General features: G+C 57.3%; 1 protein-coding gene across 1 annotated transcript; it reads left to right on the forward strand.

Annotated features, from left to right (window-relative positions):
• Positions 1–983: 983 nt before the first annotated feature.
• Positions 984–7,148, forward strand: USH1G (USH1 protein network component sans; the record flags this gene model as incomplete). Its single annotated transcript, XM_079544408.1, has 2 exons — positions 984–1,147; positions 5,903–7,148. The coding sequence occupies 2 exons, from the start codon at positions 984–986 to the stop codon at positions 7,146–7,148; spliced, it is 1,410 nt and encodes a 469-aa protein (XP_079400534.1).
• Positions 7,149–16,048: the final 8,900 nt, after the last annotated feature.

Here is a 16,048-nt window from a genome sequence, read left to right on the forward strand (position 1 = left end):
TCCCGGCAGCAAATAGCTGTGTGTGTGGTGCATCTGTGACGGATGGCTGAGCGGCAGAGGACCTGTGGGTGGGACTCAGCGCCGTCAGCCCAGGCTCAGTCACTGCACCTGGTGCTGCTCTGGGCTGCCCTCCCTTTCTCACCCCGCTCCCAGCCCACCCTGTGCCACCCCTGGAGCCTGGCACGAGGCCGGCAAAGAACCCTGCTGCCATAGGGCACTATGGGGCTCCGCACAGAGAGGAGCAGGAAATTCCTCCTCCCTGATGGTGTGGCCCAGGGGTTAGGATTCACTGGGTGATACAATGCGCCGCCACAGCCACGTGCCTTGGGCAACATCCGGGCTCATCTTGGCACCTCCCAACAGCAGAGGGTGCCCCGGGCCTGGGAATCCTGTGAGAGCAGATTCCCTGGCACTGAGCAGCTCCCCGCAGAAATTTGGTTCAGCATGAGAGGTGTTGGAGGACTTGTGTTGCCCCTCCAACATGTTGTGGCAGAGGTACTCAGACACAAGCAGGGATGGTTGTGGGGTCCCTCCGTGTCCCTGCTGTGATGGAGCTGAGCCCTCGCTGCTGCTTCATCAGCCTCTGCTGACAGTGTTAAGGTCAGGTGCATGGAGTGTCAGGCAGGATTCAGCCCGCGACACCTTCTGCCTGCTCTGTTAGGAGACATTCAGTCCTGGCAAGCTGTCTCAGGATGACCCTGCATCCGCAGCACTTGGCTGAGCCTGGTGCAGCAGTGCTGCTTAACTGAAACTTGCACTGTGCTGCGGAGCCAGAGGAGGTGGATGTTTAGGACCCAGGGGAAGCCCTAGAGAGCGTGGCTGGATTGGAAGGAGTCCCTGCCTCCCTGCCTGCGCTTCTCGGGTGTCCTGCTAAGGGCAGAGCTGCACGCGGTGACGGGGCCCTTCTGGCAGCTCCCCTTCCCCATGCCCACTCCCTGAGCCCCCTGTGCACCCATGCGCTCACCCGGGAATCGCTGCCCACCATGAATGACCAATACCACCGAGCGGCCCGGGACGGCTACCTGGACCTGCTGAAGGAAGCCACCAAGAAAGACCTGAACTCGCCGGACGAGGATGGCATGACCCCCACCCTGTGGGCCGCCTACCATGGCAACCTGGACGCCCTGCGCCTCATTGTCAGCAGAGGGTGAGTGCTGGCGGCGCGGTTCCCCGCGGCAGAGTAGTGCGAACGGCGGCTTTCCCCTCCTGTGCAGTTGTCCTACAAAGTGATGGTTGCTGTCCATATCGCCTTCGCTCCTGTCCCCCACTTGTCGTTCTTCTCTCCTCGTTGCTCTTTTATGCCCACTCTGGGTTTTCCCAGCTTCTTTGGCCCTGTAACCAACCCTTTGCTCTGTAACTCCCAGGTAGGGCTGTGTCCCCCTCTGGGAGCCCTGAGTCAGGTCCTATAAGGACAGGCAGAGCCAAAACATTGGCACGTTGGGTCACTGCCACAAAGCCAGCCCTTCTGAATGAAGGGACAGAGGCAACGAGTTGTCCTTCTGTCCCACAAAATGCTCTCGTGGAGGAGGGATGTGTGCTGTGCCAGCTGGCAGCGGGTGATGCTTGCCTGTCCTACCCAAAGCAGGGTCGGGTTGTGCCCCACCAGAGCCTGCTTTGCACCTGGAGCTCAGGAAACCGAGGAGCAGATGACCTGGGGGCAGGGTTGCTGGGGCTGCCAAGTCTGAGGGTTGCTGTTGTGGATGCACAGAGGGAGGGTCTTGGTGCCAGGAGGGCTTTGTGCTTTGGTGTAGGGGTGAAGCTGTGCAAGGTCTGTGCTACAGCAAGGTGTGCTGCACCTGATTCATAGTACAGATAGATTCCTTCCTGTTCTCCCCTGTTCTCCCTCACTTTTCCTCCCTCACCTCCTCCAGGAGCACACGTCAGTATTCATTCTGCATAGCTTTGTGAACATCTCATCTGAAGGAATCTGTCAGCTCCCAGGATGGCACTTCCCTGCTTGCACCCACCCTGGGCTGTGTTTGCTCCCTTGTGTGTGATCAGCCACATCTCCACTGTTCCTGCTTTGGCCTCAACATCTCCTGACGCTTTGGTCCATTTCAGCCCAAGGGCTGCATCCACAGGCAGAGCTCTATCACACTCGACAGCCCTTCCGTTATAAAGCATTTTCTCTTCAAATTCAGAGCCAGAAGGGCTGTGTACATCCATTTTGAGAAGTCCTGTGGTGCCCATCACAACAGAGGAAAGCTCAGGATGGAATGTCTGCTGGGGAGAGGCCAATGCCGTGCTCTGAGCACAGAACCAGGAGGGGATGCGCTGGGCTACCACTGGGCTGGGCACATACTGCTGCTGAAAGGATTCTGAAGATGCTCTGACAGCCAGGAGCCTTCCTGGAGGACGGGTCCAAAGCCTGCCTGGTGCTGACCCACAGATCCGTGCCCTCGACCAAGCTCAAGGGTTACAGTCCTGCACGGGAGCCTCCTTTATAAATTCGCATTCAATTAAATCCTGATGGATGTGTCTGAGTGCAGCTCGGCTGCTGTCTAATTAATGGTCTAATATACATTTGCTGCTGACAGGGAAAATAGCATGGCGGAGGGATGGTGCCCTTTAGGTGATGGATGGCAAGGCAAAGCAGGCATCCTTCTCTACATGCCCAGCACCACGCACTGAGCAGCAAAGCCTCCTCACCCCTCCAACCCGTGCTGAGGATCAGAAAAAAGAACAGAAAAACTCCCAGGCAGGGGTGCTGGGGAGGGAAAATGGTGCAGAGCAAGGGGAGATTTAGGATCTTGGGGGCTCCTGAGAGTGCCCAATGCCCCAAACCAGTGCTGGGCAGTGGAGAGATGCTGCAGTGGGCCGTTGCCTCAGTGTCGCTGCTGGAGGGGATGGGCAGAGGGGAGGACAGCAGTGCTCATCCTTCTTGTTAGCGACACAAAAAGCCTTTTTGTTCCTCCTGGCTGGGCTCCAGCGAAGGAAAAAAACCGCAATTAACACAATGGATGGGAAAAGAGGCTGGCTGGCATTTAGTGCTGCAGATTTTCAGAGGCGGTCATTCTTCAGCACGGTCTGTTGTGCACTGCTGTGGCAGTGATGGGCGTCAGTCCAGCTCCAGATCTCCAGGAGCTGAGGGGCTCTGCCAGGAGCACCTCCTTGGCTTGGGGCAGCCCACAGAGCTGTGGGTACGTCTTTCTGCTGTGGAGATCCACAGGCAGTGCTGTGCGTTGTGCCCGTGGCAGGGGGGGGGCAGCCTGGGGGTGAGTGCAGGAATGGGGCGGAACGCAATCAGCGCCGCAGGCAGCCCTGAGCTGAACCTCACATGGAGCGTGTGGTGCTGGGTTGTGTGGAACCTGAACTCACTGGACAAAAGCTGAATCCCTGACTCAGCAAAGCTTACAGTGCGGCACCTCAGGCTCTGCGCTGGGTCCCAAGCTCATTTTCCGGCTCGTTTCTAAGCTTTGCTTACGTCATCGCCCTGAAGCTGCTTGGTTTTTCCTCAAGCCGTGAATGACTTTCTGCTCCCTACAAAACACCGTCACATGCTTTGCAGAACCCAGGCTTGCTCTGCGTCCCAGTCAGAGGCCCCACTCCTTCCCACACCTGAGTGTGCCGTGAGCCAGCCCCTTGCTATGGAGGAACTCTGCGCATGTGGCCAGGGGAGGACGCGTGCAAGGGCCGGGTCCCGGGCTAATTGGGGTCCCAGGGGAGAAGTGGAAGGGGAAAACCGGCAGGAAGGGAGTGAGCGTGCGTGTCACGGGGAGAACGCGGTGACTCAGGAGATGCACACGTCCACCCAAGGAGCTCAATTAACAGCATTTTTAATAGCGATGATTGTGGGAGTTGACTCAGCACTCAAAAACACTTTGAAGCTGAGATGCACTGTGCTTCACACCTGTTATTAAAATGTGTTCCCACTTAGTGGACCCTGCAGTCAGCATCTGCCGATGCGCAGTGCCCTGGAGGGGAAGTTTTGGGCAGTTGGGCACCCAGCGGGGGGAGGGCTCGTTATTATCCAGATCAAACACGTCTACTTTGCGAGTCAGCATTGCTCCTTCCTTGTTTTTAGTGCCTCTGGCAGACGTGTATGGGACAAAGGGACCTAGGGATATAATTCTGCACTGTAAGTTTTGCTTTAGCCAGTGGAAATGTCCAGAGAAGGCTGGGTTTGGTGCTCTTTCCCCTCATTTATTCTTGGAGGCAATGAAAGGATGAGCAAAGTAAACCTTCAGACGTGAATCCCCCAGGAGCTTTCTGTCTTTGCTCTTTGCAACCAGGTGGATGTGAGAGATATGTTATGGTGAAGCATCCATGCAGCTTGCCTTGGGCATCAAAGCCGATCCATCTGAGCCACTGCCGCCTGCCCATCCGAATCACAGATCCTCATACGTGTCCGGCCCCTCTCGTGCCCTTGGACTCCACCACCAGCCCCAGCAGTTCCAGTTTCGCTGGCTCTTTAATCCAGCTGCATCAATAATTTACTCCTCTCTTGCAAATCATCAAATATTTATCCTGCCCATGAATTTCCCAGCCTGAACATGTCACTACAGGGGTGGGAGGGAAGGCTGGGGAGTTACTGCTCCTGGGAGCTCGGTGTTGCTGCAGAACCTCTGCTGATGCCTTGATGGCTCCCTCAGCCCCGCAGCCTCCCCATCCTCCTCCTCTCAGCCCCCTCATCTTTGCAGCCTTTTCCTGCTTCTATGAGAGATGACAAAAGCTCTGAATGCATAAATCCTGTAGGGTTTGTGGGGCTCAGTTCCCTTACACAGCTCTGGGCCTTTTGACCAGCTGCTGCTTAACGGGGACCTTGTGGTGAAGGGACAGTGCTGGGTTCCTACAGAGCCCCTGGGGAAGGGCAGAGGGGAGTGGGGCAGGAGCTGCAGGGAGCCATGCAGCCTTCACAGGAAGCTTTGCCTTATCCATGCTCGTGAAGGAGAGTGCTCTGCTGACAGATACTGCTGGCTGCATATCATTAGCACACACGCTCGAGTGAAAGCTGGTGCCAGCAGTGGCATGAGCCATCTCTCGTTTCAGCTGATCATAGATACAGGGGAACGGCAGAAGGATGAAGGTCTCCCAAATCCTATTCGTGTTTGTCCCATCAAGGGAGGCAGGAGGTGTGGGCAAGTTGTGCCCCAGCCGCGCAGCTGGGACAGGGCACGATGTGGGAAGAGACATTCGTGGCTTTAATCACGTGTCCAACTCTTGAGGAGTGCAGAAACCTTATCTGCACTTTCTCTGAAACTGGATTCTTAGGATGTGCTCATACCAACGTGCAATCGAAACCGCACGTGGTATGGCAACCCCCCCAGAAGCCCAACCTCAAGGCAGTGCCACAGCCTTGCCCTCGTCCCCTCCTGAAGTCGTGCCCTCTGCTGCTCTGGGTTCCCCTGGCACAGATAACACAGAGGTGCAAAGGCGCAGCGCGGCGTTCAGAGCCTGTGCTGAGGATGGGGTGGCCCTTTTGTGGTGGTGTTCCTATTGGGGTGGGGTGACGTGGAGTCCCATTTCAGTTGCGGTGTATGGAGGGCATTTTGGGATGTCTCTGTGCGATCGGAATGAAGATGGCATCTGAATAACGCCTAGTGGTATGCTTGAGGTTGGAAACTCTGAGACCTGAGCTGGAGTCAGCCTTTCATCTCAGTTCTGGGCTAATCAGAACCTGGCCTGTCTCGCTCCAGAAACTGGTTTGATGCAGGAACACAAACGTCCTGAGAGCTCAATTCAAGTCATAGGAATTACTGTAGGTTTGTCTGTCAGGCACATGATTCCATGGCATTGCACACCCCATCAAAAACTTAACACCCGGCTGTGGGAGATGAGAAAAAGATTCATTGTGCAGGTACTGCTTCGCCCCGCACGCCTTCAATATCTCATTCTTTAGGACATCTCCCAGCCGTCTGTCAGACGAGGCAGCATGCTAACACTTCTTTTCCTTGCTGTCTAGGGGGGATCCAGACAAATGCGACATCTGGGGGAATACTCCTCTTCACCTGGCGGCGGCCAACGGCCACCTGAACTGCCTTTCCTTCCTCATCTCCTTCGGGGCCAACATCTGGTGCCTGGACAATGACTACCACACCCCGCTGGACATGGCAGCCATGAAGGGGCACATGGAGTGCGTGCGCTACCTGGACTCCATCGCCGCGAAGCAAAGCAGCCTCAACCCCAAGCTGGTGAGCAAGCTGAAGGACAAGGCGTTCCGGGATGCCGAGCGGAGGATCAAGGACTGCGTGAAGCTGCAGAAGAAGCACCACGAAAGGATGGAGAAAAGGTACAGAAAGGAAATGTTGGATAATTCAGACACCATGAGCTTCTCCAGCTATTCGAGTAGCACCTTAAGCAAGAAGTTCCAACACATGTCCACGGTGACCTCTCTGCCGTACTCACAAGCCACCATCCACGGCACAGCCAAGGGAAAGACGAAAATACAAAAGAAGCTGGAGAAGAAGAAGCAGGTGGACGGGACGTTCAAAATCTACGAGGACGGGAGGAAAAGCGTGCGGTCCCTGTCGGGCCTGCAGCTGGGGAACGACGTCATGTTTGTGAAGCAGGGCACGTACGCCAGCCCCAAGGAGTGGAGTCGGCGGAACGTCCGGGACATGTTCCTCACTGACGAGGACACCGTCTCCCGTGCCATAAGCGACCCGGGCCTGCACACGGACTCGGCCCGCTCAGAAGTCAGCACCGACTCCGGCCACGAGTCGCTGTTCACCCGGCCCGGCTTGGGCACCATGGTGTTCCGGCGCAACTACGTCAGCAGCGGGCTCTTCGGGATCGGCCGCGAGGACGCCGGCGTGCCGGGGGAGGGCAACGCGGACGGGGCAGGAGTCAAACTGCGCAGCCGCCTGCAGCGCTCGCCAAGTCTCAACGACAGCATCGGCAGTGCCAACAGCCTGCAGGAGAGGAACGCGGAGGAGCTGCCCTGGGACGAGGTGGAGCTGGGCCTCGATGACGATGACGAACCGGACACCAGCCCCCTGGAGACCTTCCTGGCTTCCCTGCACATGTTTGAGTTCGTCTCTATCTTGAAGAAGGAAAAGATCGATTTGGAGGCCCTCATGCTGTGTTCGGACAATGACCTGAAGAGTATCAGCATCCCGTTGGGCCCCCGGAAAAAGATTGTGGATGCCATCCAGAGGAGACGGCAGACTCTGGAGAGGCCAGCCGTTATTGTAGACACTGAACTGTAAGTAGGAGATGGGGCCACTGAGCGATTAAACCTTTCAGCGGGTGGAGATTTGGATAATGTAAGGTCTGCTTTTCAACTCACTTGGAAAAGTAGGAGTCCAGGTAACCTCCGTGCTTCTGTGTGTGAGCAAATTCCTGCTTGTGTGGAAATGATGAGAGTTCAGAGAGGTGGCAATAGCATTAGCTCATTACTCAACAGCCCTTGTGGCTGGGCAGGATGTGAAGTCCTTGCTTTGTTTCATAACCTTTATGAATGCAGACTGCTCTGTGGTCTGATTCTTCTGAGTCCCCTAGCTGGGATTTCCAACCACACTCACGCTTGCCTTGACTCTTCACCTTTGGAAAGAAGTAATGATGGTTCCTGGTGGGAGCGGGCTGAGCGCACCGCCCAGTGCCATTGGCAGCCCTTCCCCAAGAGCTTCAGATCTTCAGAGATCTTTGAAGATTGCGTTATCTGGGTTGGAGATGTTACTTTATGGCCTTTCCAGAGTTTGTTTGGCTTGGTTTGAATGCATGCTTGCCATTGAGGTGAACTGAAGTTATTAGCATGGTGTCCCCGCTGTCACGTCTGCTGACACCACAACCACTGTGCTCCTTTTGCTTCCCATCCTTCACAAATCTGTGTGTTTCTTCCTCGTTTTTCTGGCTTCCAGCACAGCTCAGTCTTGGACCTCCAGGGTGCTGACAGGCTTTTCTCTTTCCTTTTGCAGATAGCAGCAGCAGCATTTTATTGCTTTTTTTTTCTTCGTTTTTTTTTTTTTTTAATGAAACAAACACAGTTCTAAGTTGCCAGAAATCACAAGCCAGAGACTCTCTGCCTGGGGCAGCTGAAAGCTGCAGCCGTCCCCGTCCACCCCTGTGCCCTGCCTCCTGTTCCCCCATTCTGCTCCATCCGTGAGATGCTCCCAGCGGTACCCGATGGAGGATGGCTGCTGGGATGGGACCAGGCAGCTGCCACCCCCTCCCGCTCACCAGCGGAATGTGTGTGGGGCTGAGAACACACGAAGCCATGAAAGGAAGGAGCAGTGTGATGGTATTTTCCAAGGGACCCAAAATAAACAATCACATCTGTTCTTTCTTGAGCAAGTGGTTGATTTGGGGCACTGGGTAGAGGAGCAGGGGGCTGTGGAGCTGCATCTCTGGTTCTCGGTCGCTTTGGTCCATTATTTGATGTTGTGGTTTGGAAGGAAGTTTTGGTTATGCTGGTTTGGGGCTGTTCAGCTTGAGAATTGCCAGCCCTGCTTTCTGCCAGTGGAGCTCAGTGTATCCGTGAGACTGACCTGTGCTGTGGGAAGCGTGATGATCTCAAATGAAGATTCTGTTTTGTTGGGCTGTTGCCTGTTGCAACATGGGCGATGTGTCTGTCCTGTCCTTGCAGGACAGGAGCTGAGCCTGGAATTTCATCCAGAACTTCCCAGTCCTGGGGGCAGAACCGGTGGGCATCACAGCTGTGTGCAGCGGGGCCCGGTCCGAGCATCCTAATGCATGGCTGCTCAGCTCCCGGTGCCGCAGCTCCCGGTGCCGCAGCTCCCTCTGCTGGGTCCGGCCCGAGAAGCGCGATGGGCCGCGCCGCGGAGACGCGGAGTGGCTGCTGTTGTCAGGCTGTAGGAACACAGAGATCCGCTCTCCCGACCTGGCTCTCCTCCAGAGAGCTGCTGGGAGGGCCGAGCTGAAGAGCGATGCGCCGCCGAGGGCCGCGGGACAGGCGGGTCCCAGGAAGCCCCAGGTTTGCCGTGCTCGGAGACCAACGTGGTCACCTCCACAACTGCAGAGACGGACCAAACCTGAGCGGTGACGTGGTCGCTCTCTGAGCTCTGCTGTGGTGTTTGTCCGTGGCTTCTCTATTTCCCACCGTGTCATTTCCCACAGCCCTGCAGGGCAGGGTGCTCCATGTCCCCCGATCCTGCAGCAGGCGGCTCACCCTGGGTGCCTGCATCCCGCAAGGCTGGGGATGGAGCTGAGCTTTGCTCATCCCTGGGATGCAGATATGTGGCTGTCCCCCATCTCCTGGCACAGCCAGGCCCTGGCAGGTAAATCTCACCGCTATGAATTGCATCTCCTCTGTGACCAAGATCAACAAGCTCCTTTTGGAGTGGGTTCTTATGAAAGCAGGGTGGAGGCCAGGGCTGGCACACCCTGGAGAACACCCTTCCATACCCTCCCAAACAGAAACCCGGGCAGCAGGCGGGTTGTCCTGGCTCCATGCTGCCTGCAAGCAAACACCAGCCACCACAGCTGGGGTGACCAGACTCAGCCAGGAACCATGAATCCACATCTCTTTATGCCCTAAATGCCAGCCCTCCTTGTGCTGCTCTCCATGCTAAATTAGCAAAAACAAGTCCCTGTGTTTGGGCATGTGTTTCCCTACCCCAGTGGTGCAGAAGACGCAGCATCCCTAATTCCCGGGTACCAGGTACCACAGTGGAAGCCAGGAAAGGCCGTGGGACGTCAAGTGGGTCCCGCAGCTGGAGGTGACCCCTGGAGGCCGGGCAGCACAGCACTCAGCCCACAGCCCTGTGTTGTGCTCCACACCGGGAGCCCAGGCAGAGGGCGGCACTGGGGTCAGTGACCTGCCAGGCCAGCGTGCGCCATTGCACACCATTTGCTTAACAATTTCCTGCCCATCCTGCTGGGAATTCACTTCCTGGATGGACAGCTGAGTAACATGGTGTGCAGACGGGAGGGGACGGCCGGGATGGAGGCAGCACTGTGGGGGTCAACACAGAGCTCCCTCTGCACACGGCTTTGCTCCCATCAGAGCACAGGGCTGGATGTGGCCCCAAATGCCACCCCTGTTGCTGGGGCTGGGTTTGGCCCTGCAGGTGCTTGGGTTGCACCTGTGAGCATGAACACATTATTTTATTTATAAATTATTTTCTAGGTCTGCTTCACACAATTTGTAAATGCTGACATGGGTTCTCCCTCTGGGTGAGCTCCCCAGTAGTGCTGTTCCCAGATTGGTCTGGAGGAGCGCTGAGGAACGGCATGGAGCATCCTGGGGAAGTGGGGGCACAGCACTGGTGCAGAGCAATGTCTGCATCCCAGCACCTCTCGTGGCCAGAGTGGGGCTGACAGCACTGGTTGTAGGCGGGTGAGCCTGAACTTGCTGCCTTGCAGAGGAGAGCATGGGAACCCAGCCTGATCTGAGATTTTCAGCTTTGCTGTGGCAATGGCAGCATGTTTGCTCTGCAGCTGTGGAGTTGTGGTTGTGATCGCTTTTCAGTCCCCACGGTGACGGTACACAGCTCTTTTTGCAGAAGCATAGGAGGCTGGTGGGGGTTGCAGGGAGTTCTTTAACATTTTAAGATGTACTTCAGCAGCAACTAGAAACAATTTTCCCCAGTGCAGCACACCAAGCTCCAACTTGCATGTGTTGCCTAGTGCCAGCAGGAAGAGCAGATCACCTCCCAGCTCTCCCTGTCCCCCATTGCAGTCCCTGGGACCCCTGCCTGCTCAGGGACCCGTGCCCTGGAGGAGGTTTAAGGACGGGTTGAGCTGGGTTCAGCACCCCTTTGCTTCCATCCCATTGTCTCACTGGAACCTGCCTGGTGCGGCCGCATTGCAGCCAAACCCGCTGTGTCTGTGGGGTGCTGCCCCAGCCAGCTCAGGCTGCATTTTGGGAATGCTGCCTCTATGTGTCCCCATCCCGATGCACACGGGTGGCAGGCGCAGGAGAGGAATGCAGAGGAGAGTGGGGCAAAAACCCTGAATGGGGCAGAGGAAGGATCCTGGCTCCTATCCTAAGCACTGTGTTCAGCCTTTCCCAGACGACCCCAATCCTTGCCCCACTCCCAGTCCCCAGCACTGGCACCAAGTGCTCAGGCAGCCCCACAGCCTTATTGCAGCCCAGCTCCATGGCATGGAGGTTGGTCCTCCAGAACCCACCTCCCCACAGCAGGGGTCTCCGAGCACAAAGAATCTTTACAAGTCTGGAGGAAGAGCCGCAGCAAAGACTCCCAGATGGGAACACGCGTGAGGCGACCGCTCACTCTCTGAGCCGCTATGTCCAACCCCATCCCAGCTCAATAACAGAGCTAACGAGAGCCGCTGTCAACAAGTCCATAGCTCCCAACCTGCGCAGGGAAGGGCGAATGAAAGCGCCGTGCTCGAGGGACGGAGGAGGAGAAACCTGTTTCACTGACCTTGCTCCATCCCTGGCGTCCTGGCACTGCTGCGGCCGTGTCGAGGTGCGGGGCTGCGGGCGCGGGCAGCTCCGATGCCCTTAGGGGTGGCACTGGGGGCAGCGGGGCCGCATGGCCGGCGGTCGGGGATTTGAGGATGCGGGGCCACGAGGCGAGAGGGCGAGACCCCGATGGGCCGATGCTGCGCCTCGGCTGTGCCTTCGCCTGCCTGGGAGCCTCGCTCCACCCCTCAGCTGCTAATAAAGCCTCCGCCGCACCGGTCCCTCCTTTGGCACTGACTCACCGGCTGACCCAGCCCAATCCCTTACCTGCCCTGCACCTCCATTTTCTGACCTACAAACCAGGGCTGATCCCCACCACTCTTACATAAGGGAGTCGGGTGCAAACCACGCAGTGCTTTGCATCCCACGAGAGACGATCAGAAGGCCCGGGGGACGACAGCAGATGCCCAGCAGCAATGCCCTGAGCTCAGTCACTCATGCTAACACACGCATGGATCCTGAGCGTGTGCTCCATGCATCCTGCACGGCCTCTTAGCGTGCAGTGAACTGGCTGCCCACTGCAGCTCCAGGCAAAGATCTGAACGGGGGTTTTCCGTATAGTTCATGGCTGGGAAGAGGAAGCGAGAGGATGGGTGCTGTTCTTGGCACTGCGTCCTACCCAATGCAGAACGCCTTTGCCCTGCTGCCCCAGCACCCCTTAACCCATCTGTGTGGGTCTGGAAAACATGCAGGGGCTCAGGGTTTCCATGCTTGAGGAAGATGCCAGCTCAGTATCCCCATACCAAAATTTCTTAAATTAAAAATAGAAAAGAAATTTAATACTGAATTAAGACATCCTTTCTTTTTCTTTTCTGCTTTCAGAAGACACCAGGGATGGCTGCTGTGTGTGTGCCCTGAGAGGGAGGACACCTTTCTCCTGTCCCAGTCTCATGCGCACCCCATGGAGGTGCATTTAGGGATCCTTAGGGTGTGGGACTGTGAGTGCTGGGCCCTGGGAGCTGCTGTGGTGCCGGCGCAGGCAGGAGGCAGGAGCTGACCGGATGCCTTCTGATGTAAGAGGCTACACAGTGTAGGCAGGATATCGGCAGCAGCACCAGCGCGTGTGTGAGTGCTGCTCTGGGACAGAGCCTGTGAGGGCTGAGCAGCCCCTGGGGCTCAGTCATACCCAGAGCCATCCCCAGAGGGACGCGTGGGGTGACCAAAGAGTGGCTTTGGTGGGAGGTGTGGTGCTGCCCGTGTCCCCAAGAGCCACTCTTGGGAGTAGCAGGTGTGGGGGACAGCAGGGTCCCGGCTGGGGGCTGAAGGCTCTGCTTTGAGCAAGGGGATGAGTGATGGCACAGAAGCGTGAGCACAAGGCTGGGATGCGGCCCTGAGCCCCGCTCACAGCTCCAGGAAGGCATCCACACCTTGGCAAGCGGTCATCGCCTCCTGGCATGCAGGCAATAGATCAGCCCCAAGTATTCGAGGCAGCCAGCCCAGGGCATTACTCACCCAGCCCACGGCTTCACTTGGCTCCCTGGGCAGGAGCACGATGGGCTCAGTCTGCCTTGTCCTGGCCAGGACCAGTGCCATGACGGGGGACGTGTCCCCAGCGCAGACTGGTTTCACCCGTGTGTGACGTGGGTGCTGCGGGTGCCTCTGGGGAGGCTTTGGGCTGCTGGGGAGTGAGTGGGTCCTGGATCTGAGGGCTGAATGAAGGCACCGTTTTAACCTTCCCCTGAATTACTGAGAATGGAGCAACACGGCATGAAGTGGGGGCACCGACAGTCTGGCGTCTGGGAGAAACAGAGGTCATGGGGATGGTGTTTGCAATAATGTGCAGCATTTGTCCTTCTGGATTTTATGGAAGCAGTTTTCTCATGATTTGAAGCTGATGGATAGATCCCGGGTGACACACTTGGCTTCCCTGGGGTGGCCCATGGCTCAGGAAAGCCACAGCTCCCTGAGCAGCCTGAGTCCTACGTATTCACTTCCCATCACCTCCACAGTGTTCAGCGTCACCCCTTTTTCCAACAGAACTCACCCCTTAGTCACTGCCCTCGCAGCAAATCGCCCTGCTTCCCAAGGACATCACCTACGCCGTGCCGGAAGGCGATATTGTGCTGAGGAATAGGGCCGGGGGCGGGCCGCGGGGCCGTTCCCAGAACTGCTGCTATCGGTAAAGCCCCTATCAGCTCCGTGCCGGACCCGTGCCCAGCTCCAGCTGGCTGCAGCCCAGCAGGGCCGCGGCCGTGGCTCAGCTCCGTGCTTACCGGCAGACGCGGTGTGCGGGGCGGCGCTGTGCCGATGTCCCCGTGTGAGCCGCAGTGCTTCGGGGCAGTGCCAGCCCAGTGACGCTCGCCCCGCCGGCACTGTGGGAGGTCGGGCTTATCTGCGCCGCTTGGCTCATTGTTGATTGTTCTTTCTCCCATTCAGGAAGAAAGGAGCAAAAATTATCTGATGATTTTTTTTCCCTGCTATTCAGTTCTCTCTTTCCACCGTCCAGCTGCCCCAGCGCTCGGGCTTGGTTCAGGGCCGAGCCTTCAGCCCTTTCGCATACAGGTTCCTGCAGCCCCTTTCCCCCTGCGCCCTCCAGCTGGAAGACTCTCAAAATCCAAGGGTGAAGACCATTCAAGCCTGCTGCATTGCCGTGCTCCCATGGCATCGTATTGGCTGCGCTGTTGAGGTTGGTGTGGAGGTTGCGGTCCCCAGGGCTGGCATGGCAGCCAGCAATACCTGCTCCCGCCACCCACAGTGTAGCCCTAACCTGGTTTCTATTCTGAGCCCTGTTTCTTTTTCTGGGCCTCCTCCCTCTTTTGCTTTGCCCCACTTGGCCCTCCTGCAGCCAAGTGCTCGAGCATGGCAGCTGCAGCTGACCCCGATCCCAGCCGGCTCTGGATGAAGCCAGTGGTATAATCCAGCGACAGTGCTGCCTGGGTCAGAGTGGCTCCCAGTTCCTGGGGCTGGGATTAGCACACAGCAACTTGCATTGGCCTGCAACAGCTCTAGGGGGAAAGCTTGAGAACTGGGGCTAGGGAGAATGAGTGGCTTTGCAGCCCTAGTTGCAAAATCTAGCAGTTCTGTGTTCATGTATTCCTAGGAGCTACAAAACACGGGAGCTGGGATGTCTCCTTCATCCTGCACAGGGCTGGGCCTGCAGCCGAGGCTGCCCCACAGCTTCCTGCAGGCTCTGCCAGATGTTCCTGCGGAGTGCTGGGACCCAGAGCACCACTGCTCCAAAGCTGTCATTAGAATTGTCCCTGTTTTTCCAAGCTAACTGGTTGTATGGGTCTGGTCGTGCTGATGAAATCCCTGCCAGCCCGTGCGTGAGTTATCCCTATGGCTGGCAAAGTGCATCTGAGCACCCACATTAAACACAGCCAGCTCTGGTGGGCTGTCCCTGCCCCAAAATCTGGGCTGCTCCATGGAAAGATGGGCTGGGAGCAGCTCAGCCCAATTCTCCCTTTTGCTGAGATGGACAAGTCTTGTAGGCTGTTGGCTGCGTGCATCCCCGGGGCTGCCAGCGGGCAGAGCAGGGAGTTGACAGCAGCCCCTCTCCCCCGCCCTGTTACCTCGACCGTTGCCTTTCTTTGGTGGCCAAAAGATGGAATTAAGGTACTGGCATGCGAGACCTGCCGAGACTGGGACACATTCTTGGAGCCTGGTGTGATCTGGGCAGCCCTTTGGCTCCCACCCAAATTTCCAGCCTGAAGGAATGACACAACGCCTTGGCTTTCCACCCCGGCCGGACAGCTCGCTCCCTTCCAGGGACGGCCTCCGGGGCAAAATTACATCATGGCCGTGCATGCCCTTGCTTCCCCTCTGCCGGGTGGCACCTGGCTATGGCACCGGGCACTGTGTGCAGCTGAGGGTGGCACCAATCTGTGGCCGACCACCGGTGCCCATCCCAGGTACAGAGACAACACCAAGCGGCTCCTTGTCCAACTGATAGCTGCACGTGTGGGCTGCTCCAGGAGAGCTGGGGGTGTCCATGTAATGGGTGGGGAGATGTTCATGTTGCAGTTATTTCTGGTTTCGGTGAGAGTTCTGTGCGGCGTCTCATGATCCCATCCAGAGCAGAGATGGAGTCAAAGCAGAGATTCCGGTCAGGCCTTGGCTTATCTCTGTGTTATTGAGACTCAGCAAACACAGCGGTGCGGCCAGGAACTGCTGGGGACAAAGGCAGTGGGTGCCAGGCAGGACGCTGTTCTACGCCGTGTCCCTTCTGGTCTGTTGTCGCCTTGAGAAATAGCCTTGTAGGGTGGCACCAGGCTGTCCACGATGGCGGTGCTGTCTGTGCCATCCCAGACTCAAGAGTGCATCATATTTGGGTGCATCCATCCGACACTTGGAGCTCTGTCCTGCAGGGTCTGCCTTGCCCGTGTCCCTCTGTTCCAGCAGGCTGGACATGCCCCTTGTTCCTAGACACAGCTGGCAGCCTCTGCAGTATGGAGTGGGAAAAGTGTCGTGTGGGCGGCTGTGTGCCATGCAGTGCCCGTGGGGAGATGTGTGTGGCATCCCATTAGCCTGGGGACTGGGAGGGTCAGGGCCGGGTAGTGCCGTGTTTGCATGAAAACTAGGCTTAGATTTGGGGATCTGCAGCACAGATGTCTCTCTGGTGTTGCCAAATGAGTGGTTGCCTCCCCATGATTCGCCCCAAATCTCTGCAACCAAATGGAGCTGGGGGGGCGGACCCAGGTCTCCCCCTTTTTATGGACGCAGCCGTGAGCTGGGCAGCACGGCTTCGTGGAGCGGGACGGATCCTGCCCTGAGCCCTGT

Source organism: Tetrao urogallus (assembly GCF_951394365.1).
Source record: "Tetrao urogallus genome assembly, chromosome: 18".
Taxonomy (NCBI): Eukaryota; Metazoa; Chordata; class Aves; order Galliformes; family Phasianidae; genus Tetrao; species Tetrao urogallus.